This window comes from Drosophila sechellia, chromosome 2R (assembly GCF_004382195.2).
Source record: "Drosophila sechellia strain sech25 chromosome 2R, ASM438219v1, whole genome shotgun sequence".
NCBI classification, from domain to species: domain Eukaryota; kingdom Metazoa; phylum Arthropoda; class Insecta; order Diptera; family Drosophilidae; genus Drosophila; species Drosophila sechellia.
The window spans coordinates 19,672,919-19,689,691 of NC_045950.1; the positions used below are offsets into that span (position 1 = coordinate 19,672,919).

A 16,773-nucleotide genomic window follows, 5' to 3' on the forward strand; every position below is an offset into this window, starting at 1 on the left:
AGCGGTTCCAGCCCGAAAACTTTCTTTCGGACGTTTCGGACAAAGAAAGTCTTTCCGTCATTCAATCTTACAGCACCATCGATTCATGCAGCCCAAAATCGTGTCGCATATGAGTAAAAAACGAGTCCGGTTACGTGTTAATTGCATAATGCCGCTTGGCGTTTTGGCGATGAATGCGTGATATCGGGGCCAAGACTCATACAAGTGCTTTTGAACAATTGGAATTTGGGTTTGACAAATTATTTGGTAACCATATCTAAGGCTATTTCGCAAAATGCTAAACTAAGAGCCTAAATATGTTATATTAATATAACTATGTTTTAATGGCTTCCGATTTGAGGTCCCTTCCTTAACGATCGTGTCACGCTGCCATCTCCAAGTTGAGGAAAGAGCCGAGATTCTGCTGCCGATCCATGGGTGTTTCTCAAGCAGCGTTTAATGCGGTTTCAACTGCCGAGCCGATCAGTTCGATCAATAGTTCACTTGAGCACATACCCACCCTATATCGAAGATGCCCCAGTCGAGCTTCTTTGCCAAGAGCGTGCCCTTCGAGCAGATCGACAAGCTGGCCATCAGTGGCGGCTACTCCTCGATCTTCGCCAGCAGCAAGCCGTCGGTGCCGGTGGTCGGGAACTGGGAGCAGCGCTTCTGCCGCCTGGCGGACACCTTCCAGCCGGTCCTGGATCGGGTGTACGACTTCGAGGTGCGGGAGGACGACGTGTGGATTGTCACGCTGCCGAAGTGCGGCACCACCTGGATGCAGGAGCTGGCCTGGCTGGTGATCAACGAGTGTGATTTTGAGACGGCCAAGAGCGTGGATCTCACTCATCGATCGCCCTTCCTTGAGTGCGTTCCCAAGCCATCAGCATAGCTTAGTGAAGGGTACTAATCAACCAACAATCCTCTCCAGATTCAATGGCGTGGTTCCCAACGTGCCACACGACACCATCGCCGCAGCGAATGCCCTGCCGTCGCCGCGCCTGATCAAGTCCCATCTGCCCGCCTGGATGCTGCCGAGGCAGATCTGGAGCAAGAGGCCCAAGATCATCTATGTGTACCGCAACCCGAAGGACGCGGCCATCTCTTACTTCCACCACTGGCGCGGAATGGTGGGCTACCAGGGCACCAAGTCGGACTTCATGCACTCCTTCATCGACGGCTATGTGAACTTCACGCCCTGCTGGCCGCACATCCTGGACTTTTGGCAGCTGCGCCACGAGCCCAACATCTTCTTCACCAGCTACGAGCGGATGAAGGGCCAGCTGGGCCAGGTTATCTGTGAGGTGGCCCAGTTCCTGGAGCGCAGTGTCAGCCAGGAGCAGATGCAGCAGATGCAGCGACACCTCTCCTTCGAGAGCATGCGCGACAATCCCGCCTGCAACCACGTCAAGGAGTTCGAGAGCATGAAGGCGGCTGCCGGCAGGGAGGTGGAGGAGTTCAGGTAGGTCCTTGGATCATATGCTCTCCAGGAGCAGGCTAAACATCCTAATATCCCCGCAGGTTCGTTCGCCGCGGAGTCGTGGGCAGCCACAAGGATGAGCTCACCGCCGACATCATCCGGGAATTCGATCTTTGGTCGGACAACAATCTGCGGGATTTCAAATTGAACATGGATGACTTTGCCAACTACAGCAAATTTGCGTCCGCGTAACTCCGACTAATTGTTTTCACTAATGTGTTTCTTGGATAATCTTCGTTAATAGTCTGTAAGCTGTGATGATATACGTACATATATGTTAAATAAATAATTGCTTCGTTATACTGTATGTAACTTAATTATTTTATGAGCGAATTGTTTACGTTCCTGTGCTTGGCACTCCATTATCTACTGTGACCGCATTAAGTGGCTCATTATCATTACCAGCAGCTACTCTAATAAACAAGTAACATTATAAATACAATTTATGTTTATATCTCTTCGATCGCAAAGCTTCTTTCTTTGATAAAATAATGCGAAGCTTTCCGCTCATCTGACCTACTTTATGGAAAGAAGTACATCTATATCATGGCTGGGCTTGTTTTCATGGCTTTTATCAACCGAAATTAAAGATGCGTCCCATTAACTACAGTGCAATCTTATCATCGGAGTGAGAAGAGAGAACTGAGCGAGGCCAGCAGGTCTTTCTCTTAAATAGTTACCCAACCAGTGATATAGTCTACTTCATTCCCCACAAAAGCTCAGTAGGCTGTCGCCATGGAACGGGTTCAGGTCAGGCCGCGGAGCTTTCCCACGAACCTCATCGATAAGGACTGGGGCAATCGAAAGCTACTGTATAGAAAAGATTCGGAGAACTTTCTTCGCTTGGTGCACGATATGAAGCTCAGAGATGAAGATGTCTGGATAGTAACACTACCGAAATGCGGAACCACTTGGATGCAGGAACTGCTCTGGTTGCTGCTCAACAACTGCGATTTCGAGGGGGCGTTGGCCAAGGACCAGGAGCTGCGAACTCCCTTTCTCGAGTGGGTGTATCCGTATTCGTGGGCTTACATGTATATACTTACACCTCCACGTCTTCCAGGTTCGGTTACTCCGTTTTTCAGGACCTGAACCGCTCGTTCGGGCCTATCGAGGAACTGAAGTCCCCGCGACTGATAAAGTCCCACCTTCCGCTTGCCCTCCTCCCCTCAAAGCTTTGGGAGGGAAACAACAAAGTGATCTATGTGTCCCGTAGCCCCCTGGACTCCTATGTCTCTCGATATTATCACGGAGTATCTTTTGGTTCCAATTACGGGAAATCATTGCACCAGTACTTCGATGAGTGGTTGGCCTCTGATGATTTCCCCACGGAGTTCATTGAACACGCCCATGAGTTCTACCAACTGAGGAACGAGCCTTGGGTCTTTTATACCAGCTTTGAAATGATGAAGAAAGATCTGCGAGGAGTGATCACCGATGTCTCCAGATTTCTGAATAAACCCATCAACGATCAGCAAATGGAGAAACTGCTAAAGCATTTGTCCTTCTCAGAAATGAAGAGTTGGAAGCCTATGCGGAAACAATGATCTCATTGATCTAAATGAATTTTCTTTTCAGAAAATCCCACCACGAATCATCTGTGGGAGTTGGCCCAAGTGCATCACGAAAATGCTGGTAAAGAAGTTTACCCGTAAGAGAATGTCCCATAGTTTTCCGAAAAACCATTCACTTGTAATCCTCTAGATTTGTGAGACGTGGTGATGTCAATGGCTACAAGGACGAATTGAAACCCGAACAAATTGAGAAGGCCAATGTCCGCATACAAGAGGTTCTTGCGAAGAACGGAGTGACTATGGACGAACTACTGCTCTTGAAAGATCCGTAAGATACATATCGATAATAATAAAGATAATGTATTGTATAGCTGTTTTGGCTTAGCTCAGAAGTAGATAACAGATAACGAGAGAGAGCAAATAAAGCAAGATCAAGCCGTTTGACCTACCAAACACCTTGTTCCTCAAATGTTTATCTAAATATTCGTTTTAATTGATATAAAATATGTAGAGTCCAATATATAAGGCACACGTAGACATAAACTAACTAACACTGAAGGCGGTACAAAAGGATTGAGTCCTAGGCGGTGGAGGTCTCCACCTTCTTGGCGTTGTCCTCCTTGGAAGAGGGACCAGTCTGTGTGATCTGCACAAGGCGTTCAGTCTGCGGAGGAGGCAGCGCCTTCATGGGCGCCTTGATGGTCAGCAGGCCATCGGAGGAGAGGGAGGATGTGACCGTGTCGGGATTGACATCACCTAGGGGAAGGATCATACACGTTGAGCATACTTCCTATTGTTGAAGGAATTCGGACTCACTTGGCAGTTGGTAGCGTCTGGAGAACTGGCGGGAGACATATCCGTGCTCGTCCTGCTTCTCCTCGTGCTTTCCCTCCACGATGACGAACTTGTCGGCCACCTTGACGGTGATCTCGGATGGCGAGAACTGCTGCACGTCCAGGATGACCTCGAACTTCTCGCTGTCGATGTTGAGGGTGGATCCGGACTCCTGCTTCTGCAGGCTGTTCGTGTGCCAGGGGCGCAGATATCCCGATCGCAGCACTGTGGGGCGGGAGTTCCACACGGAGGACATGAGGTCATCCCTCTTCAGTCCCTGACCGAAGTGCTGGTCCAAGAGGCGCGAGGTGCGCATTGGAAAGTCGAGCTCATCCCACCAGTCACGGAACATCAGTGGCACTACGGACATCTGCTTTGATCAAGAAACGAGACGATAATGAGCCAATCACTTCACTTCTTCACTGCACAATAAATTCCGCGTTGGCTCGGTCCTTCCTCGTACCTTTTTAGATTCAATTCACTTGGATAAACGCGTCTGCTTCGATTCGCGGCTGCTGCGATTTTGATGGAGCTCCTCGAGCACTCACACGATTTTATACCCTCAACAGATTGTTTACATCTTCCCCCACGGGCTAAAAATATGAAAATTTATTTCCCATCTAAATTTAAACGAGCGTCATTCTAGAGAACATTCTGAACTTATATATGCCAAACACATATCTTCGGTGCGAATCTGCGAGCGATTTCAGCCTGTTTTGTTTGTTACCGTGGGAGTCGTGGGATTTGGAGACTCAGACGGCTGCGATTATGATGATGGTGACCCAAAGAAGATTCTATTAGTCACTGCGCAGACAGGCCTTTTTCGGAGTTCAACTGATAGTGTTTTCGATTGTTTGTTCCAGAAGAAACACACAGTAATAAAAAGCAAACCTACACAAATTCCCACAGTTTGTATGCAAATTCTATTCTGTATAATACTTTTTTGAAAAGCGAAAATCCAAAGTGCAAAATGTTTTCTGGAAAATGCCAGAAGAATTTCTCGACACTTTTACGCCCCCTTTTCTCTTTAGATATATAGGAATTTTCATAATTTTCTACCTGTTGAGAGTGTTGATTTGATGCGGCTTATATGAAAATACTTTGGCCACTAAATGACTTTATGAACTATTTTAAGCATCTGCCACTTTTGCTTATTTCTCGCTTTTCCTCTGCTGAGTCATGTCGCGTGCGTTTTCTATCAGACGAAAGAGATGACGTCGCTGAAAACAAAGGAATTTTCAAGCATTGTTTTGAAAATGTTTTCAGCAATTTGGTTGAATTAGTACCGCATCAATCATCAAATTTTACTTCTTAAAATGTATCATCGCATCAATATATGAAAAATAAAGTGCCGCCCTCTAGTGTTCAGATTTAATTTGAGAAACAAGTGAGAGTTCAGTTCGTTGGATACAAATATCTTCTTTTGATTTGTTGTTAAAGGGTTGCTAAAAGGGTTGTGGTACATTTTCATCACACCTCATTCATATCTCTCGTTCTTAACAGGCCCTGTATTGGATTGTGTACCCAGCAGAGCCAAACAGTGAGGCAATCACCCTTCGAAATGGGCCAAAAGCACACCAACACCAGTGCAGCAGTGAATGCACTCGTTGGCTGTGTGTGTGTGCGTGTGAAAGTAGTGAAAGCTGAAAGCCGAGGGCGAACGGGGTCAATACTTATGCTTATGCAAGGCAGCCGAGATGCCGAGATGACGACGCCACCGCCCCAAAGGGATGCCAAAAACGGAAAACAGGCGACATTCATCGCAGGACGTGCGGCACGTGAAGTGTTCACTGTACTTCGGGAGCGGAGGATAAGTCAAGACGACAACAGAGGAAGCTATATGATGGTGAGCTCCAAAAATAAACAAAAATAAAGGTGTTCACGAGTGTGCAGTGGAAAGTAGTTGAACTTTAGTGCTTTCGGGGGCAACTTAGGGTTATATGTCTGATTGGGTTTCACTTTCTCCTGTGCATTACAGTGCGCCCCCCACTCGCTGCCCGTGACGTCACGACTGTTGCTTCTGGTGGTGACGCTGCTCTTCTGCCCCGTGCAGGCGCATCTCTCGAAGCGAAGCTACTCGGATCAGAGTGTCCACGGCTACATGACCGAGGTGCCTATTGATAACAGGTGGTACATAGTGGCAGCGAGCTAACCCTTTCGTTTCCAATGCATTCTAGCGCACCTGCTGGTGGAACGAGGTGTGCAAGGAGGAGTTCCAGAGCCTCTTCCGCTGCAAGTGCCCCCAATTCTCCTACTGCCGGTGAGTTTCCGTTTCCGGCCGAGTGCCCGGAATGCAATGCCACGGGGGAAACCGAAACCGAATTAGCTTTCCTTCCCCCGATTCGGTTTTATGCAATTACTTTCGCATTTCCCAGCTCGCCGGGACGCTACTACAATGCCTACTGCTCGATGACGGACACCGGTTATATTTGGACCCAGCCGAACTGGGATTGGGGGGCGTAGGATGAAGCCGCTCCGGACTTTGCCCCCGCCACGCCCCCTCACAAACAACACAGCTCGCTGTGACGTCAAACACACTGACTGCCGACCAAACGCCTCCGCAGGCCAAACGAAAATTATTCCAGGAGGATACCCACTTGGAGCCTCCTGCTCAGCCTCCAAAATACTCTAGTGGAGATGAGCTAGTCTCCCCCGTTGTTATCGCACCTCGCGCTGAGTAAAAAGTACCAAGTGTCGCGTTACTTTTCGCACGCACTGTTTTCGCGCTGCTGTTGGAAAATCAATACAGGCTTTCCAATTCACGACGGCTTGTGGCAGGGCCACAGTGAAACCGAAGCGACTAGTTCTGCACGTTTTCAAGTTACATTAAAAGAAACCATAAGATGTTAAATCGAATAATATTTATATTTATACGTTCCTAGCACTTTTTTAATAAATTTATTCGAGACTAAAGTGCACACTTTTGTTTTTTCTTCTAAGGTATAGAAATGGTCTCTCTTTCAGTGCAGTAACCACCAATGAATTTTCCATTGTGATAAAACTTGAATTCGATGATTGGCCCCACTGTGCAGGACCAAGGCGCAGGCGTCGCAGTGAAAGCGAAAATCGAACAGCGTGGGAGTGCGTGTGCGAGTGTGTGTGTGTCCGGAGCAGAGTCAGTTAATCTATTGCCAACTCGACATATAGACACCGCCAACAGATGTTGGCAGTGAGGAAAATCGAGTGAGCGAAGCCAGAACCGAGTCGCCGTTGTTTTGGGTGAAGAAAATCACAGGACTTCCAGAAAATGTCGCGTCTCCTGTTCGTGGCGCTGCTGGCCATAAGCTTGGGATGTGTGGCGCCCAGCAGCAGCAACCACCTGCCAGCGGGCTTGGCCGTGGACCTGGGACCAGGTGTCAACCTCAACGAGCGCTTCTTCGACCAGGTGCGGGCGCTCATCAAGCGGAGGCTTCAGGAGACGGGGCTCGCGAAGCCGGAGCAGCCAGAGCTGGCAATGCCACTGGCCGACGATGATGCAGTGGCCCTGCAGAACCAACGCAGCTACGACAACGTGCCCCTTCCGGCGGCCAGCGTGCCGACTCCCGTGCTCGTGGAGAACTGGCCCACCGAGCAGCACAGCTTTGGCCAGGTCACCGCCGTGGCCGTGGATCCGCAGGGCAGTCCGGTGGTTTTCCACCGCGCCGAGCGCTACTGGGATGTAAAGTAGGTCAACAGCTGGCGCTGCCTGGTAACAAGTGTCTATCCCATATGTACACAGGCAACAGAAACCAATCACTTTGATCCTTTGTTTTTATTGCAAGCTGAATAACTAATAATTTATAGTAAGGATTAGGTTTTTAGTGCAATGTGTACAGTGGAATAGCATTTATATATAGTACATATATATAAGCTAGTTACTATTGCCAATACTATTTACTATTTGCAGCACATTCAACGAGAGCAATATATACTACCTTATTGAGTACGGGCCCATCAAGGAGAACACCATCTATGTGCTGGACGCGAAGACAGGTGCCATCAAGTCGGGTTGGGGATCGAACATGTTCTACATGCCGCATGGCCTGACCATCGACTTGCACGGGAATTACTGGATCACGGATGTGGCCATGCACCAGGCTTTCAAGGCAGGTGTTCTGTTTATGTCAATAAGTTACCCTTTAACGTAATCCCTTACCCCTTACCCCTTAGTTCAAACCCTTTAGCAACAAGCCTCTGCTGACCATTGGCAAGCGCTTCAGGCCAGGATCATCCGTCAAGCACCTGTGCAAGCCCACATCCATTGCAGTGGCGACCACCGGAGAGGTAAGACATGCATACCTGTTGATCTCTTTGACTTTCGAACTTACTATAATCCCGCACCACAGTTCTTCATCGCCGATGGCTACTGCAACAGTCGCATACTCAAGTTCAATGCCGCTGGCAAGCTTCTCCGCACGATTCCCCAGCCACCCGGTGCGTATACTTAATATTTACTCTGATCCAACATCCAGATGTGTCGATGTGTTTCCTAACGAAATCTTTTGCAGAATTCCTCTCTTTGCAGGTGCCACACGCCATCACCTTGCTGGAACACCTGGATCTGCTGTGCATCGCCGACAGGGAGAACATGAGGGTGGTCTGTCCCAAGTAAGCTACACTCAGCTAGCCATAAGTACGGAATATCAATGGGTAATCTTTCACAGAGCTGGCTTGATATCCTCCCACGGCGAGGGTGAACCGGCGGCCACCATCCAGGAACCGGACTTGGGTCGCGTCTTCGGAGTGGCCAGCTTCGGGGACATAGTGTTCGCCGTAAATGGACCCACCTCCATGCTGCCGGTGCGGGGATTCACCATCGATCCGCGCTCGGAGACGATCATCGGGCACTGGGGCGAGTTCAAGAACCCGCACTCCATGGCGGTCAGTGTCAACGGATCGGCGCTGTATGTGACCGAGATCGGAACCAATCACCAGACGAATCGAGTGTGGAAGTATGTGCTGGCCTGAGCCTAAGCCTAAGCCAATCCCGAATCCCTCAGAAGGACCCGACTTGCACTGCGCTCCTGCATATCCTTAGACCCATAGTCTCATCCCAACTAGTTATCAGCAGAAACAGAAACAGAAAAAGAACCACAATCAGAGCCGGAATCAGATAAAGATTATAGCGATCCTAAGCCTAAGCAGAGCCCACACCAAGTACAGTTTAACGTGACCAGTTGTCAGATCAATAGAGAATAGTCAGTGCTTAAGTAATGTACAAGTTAAGTATGTAAATTGCTTGGAAACAATACCACAACAAACATAACCTCAGACTCTTATGTTTTGCACTGTAATGAGCAAACGAAAACGAAATGAAAACGAAATTACAAAGCAGCTTAAATAGTACATATACTTAAATGTAATAGTTACGAGTAGGCACTAACTAGGCACGAATGTGAGGATGTGGGGACGTGAGCATGGATAACCGATTTTGCAGATAACCGGGGGCAACCAGCGCATATAACATACTTGTGTATCATATTGTAACCTATATCAAATATATAATCGTATCTGTATCTTATCAACTTATCGTAGCCCATGTAAATTATGTACGTAATAAACTGTTGTTGTTGTGACGTGAACGCCAGGCCAGCAGGACACTGGGATTCAGATGGTTCAGATCAAATGACTATATCCCGCTCAGGGAAAGGAATGTTGATTCACATACGTATGACGTAAGGGCTAGAATTGCATTGAAAGGAGCGACACGTTTGCATGGCAAACAATATACAATTTGTGGAAAGATCTAAGCACAATTTAAATATAACCAAATATAAATAGAAAACTTTAACACATATAAAAATAAAAATTGTTGGGCAATGCAGCTGCTGTCAGGAGCACAGCCAGTGCCTGGCGAAAGCTATAGCCTCATTTAGATGGGTGAGCCATTCCGAGAGCTCCGCTTGCGTATCGGCAGCAAAGAAGACTCCCGATTCGTAATCTGATTCCCTTCCTTGCAGCAGAAAACTTCTCGCCCGAGCACACAGCTCGCGGGGGGCTGCAGCTATCTGGGATTGTCCGAGTCCAGGCAACTCCAGCGAAAATATCGGGGTATCACTTTCCAGATTATCCTCGTGTTGCCAAACGGATAACCGCACGCCATCCAGACTGCACCATCTGCGGTTCCAGTTGTGCTGGCTCTTCGGATCCTGAACATTTAGGTAGCCAGAGAAGCGGGTCTTGTGCAGCCGTAAGTCCACTCTGCCAGTAATAGATATGGCAGGTCCCAGATTCGTGGATTTCGTGTGCGTGCTCAGGGGAACTTGCCAGGAGCGTGAACTGCGCAGGCAGATTTTGTCGCTTGATCTCGACTCATTGGTCACCAGTTGAAATGGTGACAGATCCACAGCTCGTAGATGGAAAGAGGCATGTAAGCGAAAGCGCGACATGATTTGCTCACCACCAGAACCCGCAGAACCGCTCGAGTTGGCGGAGCCTAAGTTTCCGCTGCCGCGGCGCTGTAAGGTAACTTATTAGCGAACTGCCTCTGAGGACAACTGAAGCTACTTACCAGAGACTTGGCAGGCTCCAAGGCCAGAGTGGAAACTTTGCGCAGGCGGAGCATGAAGATCTGACAACGCAGCTCCAAGGAGTCCGCATTTTCTCCACTGTAGAACTCCAAGCCACAGTCTCGAAAGAAGGCGGAGCCATTTTGGCACTCTACCGACTGAGTGGATCGTATGCGTCCTCCGCACTCAAAGGTGCAGATGTAGTGGTAGTTGAAGAACATATCCCGGCTGACGTCCGCCCTCACCGGCAGTTCCATGGTGTCGATCAGCAGGCACTGGGATTTTCTACGTGCGGCCAATGCTTCTTCATTCAATTGGCCACCTAGTGGAGTCGATTTTCGCAAGGTAGAGAAGAGCAACAGTCGCTCCGCCTCCACCATCTCCGCAGAGATCTCCAATTCCGGCATCTGCCGACATATGCTCACAGCTTGGGCCAGCTGCTCGTTTGGGTTCAGGGAATCGTTTAGCAAGGAATCCACGTTGAAGCTGGCGTAGTAAGTGCTGCTATCCAGCTCCCCATCCGTCTGATTCGATTGATCCCTCGAGAGATTGAGGCTCTGAGCCAGGCGCTGCTTCTCCGCCAGGAAGAAGTCCTTTCCCTTGCGGTACGAACGACGAAGGGCATTCTTCAGCAGGCGGTAGCGAGCGAGGGCGCTGACTGACATCAGCTGGCTGTCACTGGGATTGGGCACCGTCTGCATCAGCTCACCCAAACTGCTGCTGTTGTGCAGGACAGAGGGATCCACTGCCTGAGAGGCCTCCGCCTGCTGGGGAGTTGTGGGGCAACTGATGCTCAGATTGTTACCCAAATGGCGCAGCGACGTGGCTTGGCCATCATGAATTTCTATGGTCAAATTGGAAGCGGGCTGAAAGATCAATCATTACTCAGTTTCAACAACAATCTTATATTTGAAGTGTGTTTCAGAAAGCTTTAGATGAGTACAGCGTGGTAGTGTCTATTTACAGGATTTACAGTGTCAGATGTCAGAAATCAGATGCAAGCGGAAGCCTTAAGCTTTAGTGGGAGTCAACAAAAATCTCTACCTTGGTTGTAAAGCGCTGGCTCTGCTTCTTTTTCGGCGTACTCTGGTTGGCCGGTTCAGGTTCGATTTGCCCGGAGCCGTAATCGTTGGTCACGAAGGAGCTGCCGGCGCTGCCCGCTCCAACCAAACTATAATCTGCGTAGAGCTGCTCGGGCATGTCATACGAAACGGAATCCACATTGGAAGTGTTCTGTAATGGGCTTTGGTTTAGAAATGCGACAAATTGGAAAAACTACAATGGCACTTACATTGGGCACCTTTTCCAGGCGATCCAACACCAGTTCACTGCGGCACAGATTGTCCAAGAAGATCTCGCTGCGCTGCAGAGAGAGTTCTGAACGAGAAAGATTCCGGTTCTGCTTGGGCGGCGAGTGTTGCTCACTGATATTGTTTAAGGATTGGTGGGTATGTGGCGGAGGCAACTTTAACTTCGGCTGGCGAACCACAGAGGATTCAGTGGTCTGACTGGCTGAGCAGGAGGATTCCGTTCCACTCGGCTCCTCGGGCAGAGGCATGAACTGAAAGAAGTTGCCGTTCTTCAGAGATTCGTGGAGGAAGTGACCCAAAGCTACAGGCTGCTGAGGAGCAGTTGCTTGTGGTGAAACCATCTGGGTGCTTAGCTGCGGTGGATTCGACTGGGTGCAGCTTTTAGGTTGTACCTCCTGATCAAGAGCAATAGGTGTTGTTATAGGCGGCGAAGCGGAATGAGTACTCTTCTGTGGCTGAATGGCTTGGAAACTGATCTGAGGCTTAACCAGTGGCTTCATTTGCGGTGAGTTCTTCGGCGTCTTTTGCACCCTGGCGTACATTGCACTGATGTCATCGCGCGAGGGCGACGGAGCAGGCACAGACTCACTCACATACGCGGTGGAGCTTTCCGTAGGAGTCCGCGTGTGGTCTATGATCTGTGCAGCGGTCCTAACCTCGTGGTGCGGACTCCCTCTAATTAGCAGGCAGTCTTCCTCAATCTCCGAGTAAATGGGCTCGCTGTCGAGATCGCGCTGTTGCCGTGTGGTGGCCAACGATGTGGTTGCCCCACTGCTGGGTCCGTCTGTGCAGTCGTAGCTCTCGGTTTGAAGATGACTGATCTGAGGCTCATGGCGGTCAAAGCGGCGGGAGCAGTTCTGCAATCGATTGAAATTATGCTTTAATTATCTTATTACGAACCATATTTACGATATATTTATAAAAGAAGAGGCTTATTACTTGAGTAAATAAACCAAGGATTAGCCAAATCGATTTTACCTTAAAATTTGTAATACTACTTCCAAATAAACCTTTTTTTAATTTCGATAGACCGAGTACCGCGGCGTTATCGATATCTGCTGCAATGCAGCCCAGCGAAGGAGAGCGCAAAACAAGAAGTGAAAACAGCTGACAACAGCAGACTTCTTTCCTCCACTCGAAAACTCAGACGCCACCCAAAAACACTAAAGAAGCAAGAGGCTTTTAAGGGGACCAGGAGTTCGGGCATATGGGGAGGCGCACCTGGTGAGATGTACAAGTCCCTGCTGCATAACGTTACACTCAAGGCGACATCAAGGATCATCAGCCGCAGCGTTAGCAGCCAGGCAAAAGGAACCAGCGGAAAGCACAAACAAAAAGCAAAGGAAATGGAGTCGAGCCACGATCGGAATAGGCGCTGGACGCCATTGGGGGATCAGACTGAGGGTGGAGATCCGCACAAGGGCTCCTCCTTCAAGGTTGTCTCGTATAATATCTTGGCCCAGGATCTGCTACTGGAGCACCTTTTCCTGTACGTGGGAATCCCGCATGAGTTCCTCAGCTGGCAACGCCGCCAGCAGAACCTTCTCAGGGAACTGCTCAAACTGGATCCGGACATACTATGCCTGCAGGAGATGCAATTCGACCACCTCCCAGTGCTCGTCCAAAGACTGCGTATAGGCAATGGCAAGAAGTTGGCTTATGTGTACAAAAAGAAGACCGGCTGTCGAACGGACGGATGCGCCATTGTCTACGACTCTTCAAAGTTCAAGTTGCTAGACCACCAAGCCGTGGAGCTGCGCGACCAGGCGGTGGCCCTGCTCAATCGCGACAATGTGGCCTTGTTTGCCAAGTTCCGATTCAGAAAGCAGCAGGAGCAGCAGAAGAAGTTCGTGGTCGCCACCACGCACTTGCTCTTCAACCCGAAACGGAGCGATGTCCGTTGCGCCCAGGTGAAAAGGATTCTGGAGCAGCTGCACTCGTTCTCCACCGACACGCCCATCGTCTTGACTGGTGACTTCAACAGTCTGCCCGACTCCTCCCCTATTGAATTCCTCGTTGGCAAGAATGGGGATGTGGATTCCACAGATTGCCCAAAACCCCCGCATTTCGAGATCATCGATTCGGGCAAAGGAACTGCCTCAACATACCAAAACGAATGGGTCATCGTGGACTACATCCTGCGCTCGCTAGGATCGCGGAGCAGACACAAGCTCTTGCCCCTCAGCGTCTACTTACTGCCCACAATCAACCGGTGCATCGGGACGGGACAGATCCCCAATTACTGTCTCGGGTCGGATCACTACGCCTTGGGTGCAGTATTTACCGTTGTCTAGTATTTAATCTCTTCATGCTTTCTTGGACTCATCAATAAAGGTACGAAATGAACACGCCCCGCAAATTATAAAGCAAAAGGTTAAGGGACTCACCTGAAAGGTTCTCACTGCCTGCTCATCGCTGGCCTCCAGCTTGGCCCTGATGCTGCTGAGCAGATAGCCCATTTTGGTGATGGTGACGTCCTGGTCGAGATCCTTGTGATACGAGCGATAGGTGGTGGGTGCTGCTGCTGCTTGAAAATCAAGCTTGCGGGCTCTGTTGGCACGGGGCAGCTTCTTCGGAGGAGTCGGCGCCTTCACCTTGCGTTCGAAATCGAAGTACGGCTGCTCCGTGTCCAGCTGTTGGCGGGTGGATGTGGTAGTAGCCGAGGGCGTGGTCTGCATGGGGGAGTGGTAGCTTCCCGGCGGAGACTGTGACTGCAGGTCCAGTTGCGAGGTAGAGGTCTGTACGCCAATAGTGCACTGTTGGGGAGTGAATCTCTGCTGATCCAATTGCGTGTGATCCTCCTGATTGGACTTCTTCGGCGAGACGAAGCGCAGGATCTTTTTTTTGGAGTTGTTCAGGAAGTTCTTGGACTTCTTTCCAAGGTTCTTCGGTTTGTTACCCTTCCAAGGAGATAGATTCCGCCACTGCTCGCCCCAGATGAACTTCTGGCTGGCCTGACCTCCTGCCGTGCTAACTCTACTGGAATACTTGATGGGCGTCTCCTTGTGCACCATATTGGATGCCAGGTTCTCGAAAACACTTCCGTCAACAGTGTCCAAGGAAACCTTTGGCACTACGGGCTGCGGCTGCGCTTTAGGCAGTTGCCATCCAATGGCCACTTGGGGTTCCGCCGGCGTCCTAAAGTCGCTGGCTGTCTTGCCCTCGTAGTTGAGCATATCGGTGATCTTGGGCTCTGTCCAGCCAATAATAACCTCCTTGGTGTGCGGCCCTTTGCGACTGCTCTCCTGCCGAATATTGCGGGCGTAATTTGAACCACGCTTGGACTCCACCACGCGCTCAATGTCACTGAGTGAGGGGCAAGTGGGCAGTTGCTTTTGGCTCCTGGGATGCCTGGGCTTCTCTACCTCAGCTAAAGAAAGACGCAAAACTCGTAAAAACATCGAATAACCAAGGAACCAATAAATGAAACCGTAAGCCAAATGGTTGGATACAAAAGTCTTTATTTGGTAAATACATTTGATTTTTGGTAAAATAGATTCTATTTGGTTACGGTTTCATTTTCTAGGGCTTATGGGTATAACTTACCCATGGGAAACGATCTGCGCTTGCTGTCCTTTTTGCGCGAAGGCTCCAAGTTGCTCGTAGGCACCTGAACGCCACGCTTGCGGAGAAACTCGTCCAGCACTCGCTCGGCCTCCCGCACCGAAGGATTCGTGGAGGTGAGCGAGGATTGCGATAGTTTCCCATCCAGACTTTGGGAACTGCGACGCGGCGGCTTCGGAGGCGGCAGCTGCGAGTCGCGTGCCTTGAAGCTGACTTGACCCTGCGAGAGGCGTTTCTGCAGCAGGCGTCCACCTGCTCCGGAACTGCGTCGAGAGCGGGAACTCCTACGACTTGGGGGCTCGGTGGCCAGCTCTTCTTTCTCCTGCACCTCCTCCACAGCGGATTCCTGTTCGCTGATGTTAGACAAAACAGGAGCTGAGGGCTTATAGGCTATGGGCTCGTAGGACAGCATTTTAGTAGGCTCTGTCTTTGTGCTCCTGTGCCGGCAACTGGAGCCAGAATCTGACAGCTTGTGGCGGTTCACGCGCACTTCGGACACCACACAGTTGTCGTGCAGTTCCTGGATGATGTGTATAAGCGGTTCATCCTCGCCGGCCACGGCTCTCAAGCGACTGACAGCAGTTAAGGGAGTTTTGAAGCCAGAATTTATGCTGCTCGGCTCGCTTCGACGAAGTTTCTCCGCCTGCTGCCGCTGGCTGCCGAGATTGTTCTGCTTGGCGGGCTGTAAAGTGTGAGTTTAATGAGGGAACTGTAGCGGGCTGGTCAGTAGTGGCTTACCTTGGCGCTCTCAGATCGCCTGCTGCGCCTTGGTAGTCGCACGTGCTGGTCACGTGACGGCGCCGTGGAGCCGCAGTCTCCGCTGTCGCTGGTGAAGCAGTAGCAGAAGCCGTTCTGGCAAGGCTTCCCCTTGCGCTCCTGCTCCTTGTTGCAGCGATTCTGGTTGATTAGGTCCGCATCCGTGGTTCTGCGGAGTCGGGGAAGGGGTCGGGACATGTTGACGTGGTTATTGTTGGTCTCGCAGTCGCGACTTTGAGTGGACACACGGCGAATGCGACGTGCCCTGAACTCGTCGATGCACTCCTGCAAACTGAACGACGATGTGGAACCAGACTCGGCGGAATCCTCCTCCTCCTCCTCCCCCTCTTCTTCGTCAACTAGAACATGTTTGGAGAACTTTGAGCCCACAAAAGTCTGGAGGCCAATATGTTGTTAATTTGCATTCGAGATTAAATAGCGATTTAATGCTTACGGTGGCCATTTTGCAGTCTATGTATTTGTGGAGCTGATTAGACCAGCTGCATGTGCTCCACTTTTACACGTTGCACGCTTTCTACTCCGCTTCTACTTCGTGTTTTTCCAATCAAATGAAAAGCGACGCCTCGCCTGCATTTTTGTTTTCCGTTTTGTGCCGCTTCTTCTTTATCAACGAAAGAGAGGAGAGAGTGCATAACAGCCCTGTCTTGTGTCAGAGATGGGCAATTGGCTTGTATAGCTCGGGCAGCACTATTTTCTTATTCTTCATATTGTGATTAGCTCAAATGGACGTTACCTTACATTATTTTATTGAGTGCGGAACAGCTACATATTTTAAAGCGGATGTGCCATAGATTATTTATGTTCCAACGTAAGCATAGATTGGGCTT

The 16,773-nt window shown here is 49.9% G+C and overlaps 6 protein-coding genes across 6 annotated transcripts; 4 read left to right on the forward strand and 2 right to left on the reverse strand.

Annotated features, from left to right (window-relative positions):
- Nucleotides 1-431: 431 nt before the first annotated feature.
- Nucleotides 432-1,771, forward strand: LOC6615751 (amine sulfotransferase). Its single transcript, XM_002040086.2, has 3 exons — nucleotides 432-846; nucleotides 911-1,441; nucleotides 1,501-1,771. Exons 1-3 carry the CDS (start codon nucleotides 512-514, stop codon nucleotides 1,649-1,651), a joined length of 1,017 nt encoding a protein of 338 aa, XP_002040122.1. The 5' UTR covers nucleotides 432-511; the 3' UTR covers nucleotides 1,652-1,771.
- A 423-nt stretch (nucleotides 1,772-2,194) lies between these two features.
- On the forward strand, nucleotides 2,195-6,720 carry LOC6615752. The gene is given in 10 exon segments (XM_002040087.2): nucleotides 2,195-2,463; nucleotides 2,523-2,980; nucleotides 3,038-3,110; nucleotides 3,164-3,301; nucleotides 5,311-5,339; nucleotides 5,342-5,421; nucleotides 5,423-5,653; nucleotides 5,786-5,917; nucleotides 5,985-6,067; nucleotides 6,183-6,720. Coding segments are annotated over 10 exon segments (1,581 nt in total). The 3' UTR covers nucleotides 6,271-6,720.
- LOC6615753 (protein lethal(2)essential for life) lies at nucleotides 3,443-4,364 on the reverse strand. The gene is made up of 3 exons (XM_002040088.2): nucleotides 4,271-4,364; nucleotides 3,790-4,177; nucleotides 3,443-3,729 (listed from the first exon to the last, which is right to left on the reverse strand). Exons 2-3 carry the CDS (start codon nucleotides 4,175-4,177, stop codon nucleotides 3,554-3,556), a joined length of 564 nt encoding a protein of 187 aa, XP_002040124.1. The 5' UTR covers nucleotides 4,271-4,364; the 3' UTR covers nucleotides 3,443-3,553.
- Nucleotides 6,721-6,904: 184 nt separating the features above from the next.
- LOC6615755 (peptidyl-alpha-hydroxyglycine alpha-amidating lyase 2) lies at nucleotides 6,905-9,362 on the forward strand. Its single transcript, XM_002040090.2, has 6 exons — nucleotides 6,905-7,470; nucleotides 7,694-7,892; nucleotides 7,957-8,070; nucleotides 8,133-8,220; nucleotides 8,295-8,394; nucleotides 8,451-9,362. Exons 1-6 carry the CDS (start codon nucleotides 7,055-7,057, stop codon nucleotides 8,752-8,754), a joined length of 1,221 nt encoding a protein of 406 aa, XP_002040126.1. The 5' UTR covers nucleotides 6,905-7,054; the 3' UTR covers nucleotides 8,755-9,362.
- Nucleotides 8,993-16,752, reverse strand: LOC6615756. Its single transcript, XM_002040091.2, has 8 exons — nucleotides 16,380-16,752; nucleotides 15,908-16,321; nucleotides 15,152-15,851; nucleotides 13,993-14,975; nucleotides 11,587-12,462; nucleotides 11,340-11,528; nucleotides 10,298-11,161; nucleotides 8,993-10,244 (listed from the first exon to the last, which is right to left on the reverse strand). Exons 1-8 carry the CDS (start codon nucleotides 16,386-16,388, stop codon nucleotides 9,618-9,620), a joined length of 4,662 nt encoding a protein of 1,553 aa, XP_002040127.2. The 5' UTR covers nucleotides 16,389-16,752; the 3' UTR covers nucleotides 8,993-9,617.
- On the forward strand, nucleotides 12,716-13,964 carry LOC116800508 (protein angel). Its single transcript, XM_032715903.1, has one exon. It carries the CDS (start codon nucleotides 12,835-12,837, stop codon nucleotides 13,897-13,899), a length of 1,065 nt encoding a protein of 354 aa, XP_032571794.1. The 5' UTR covers nucleotides 12,716-12,834; the 3' UTR covers nucleotides 13,900-13,964.
- Nucleotides 16,753-16,773: the final 21 nt, after the last annotated feature.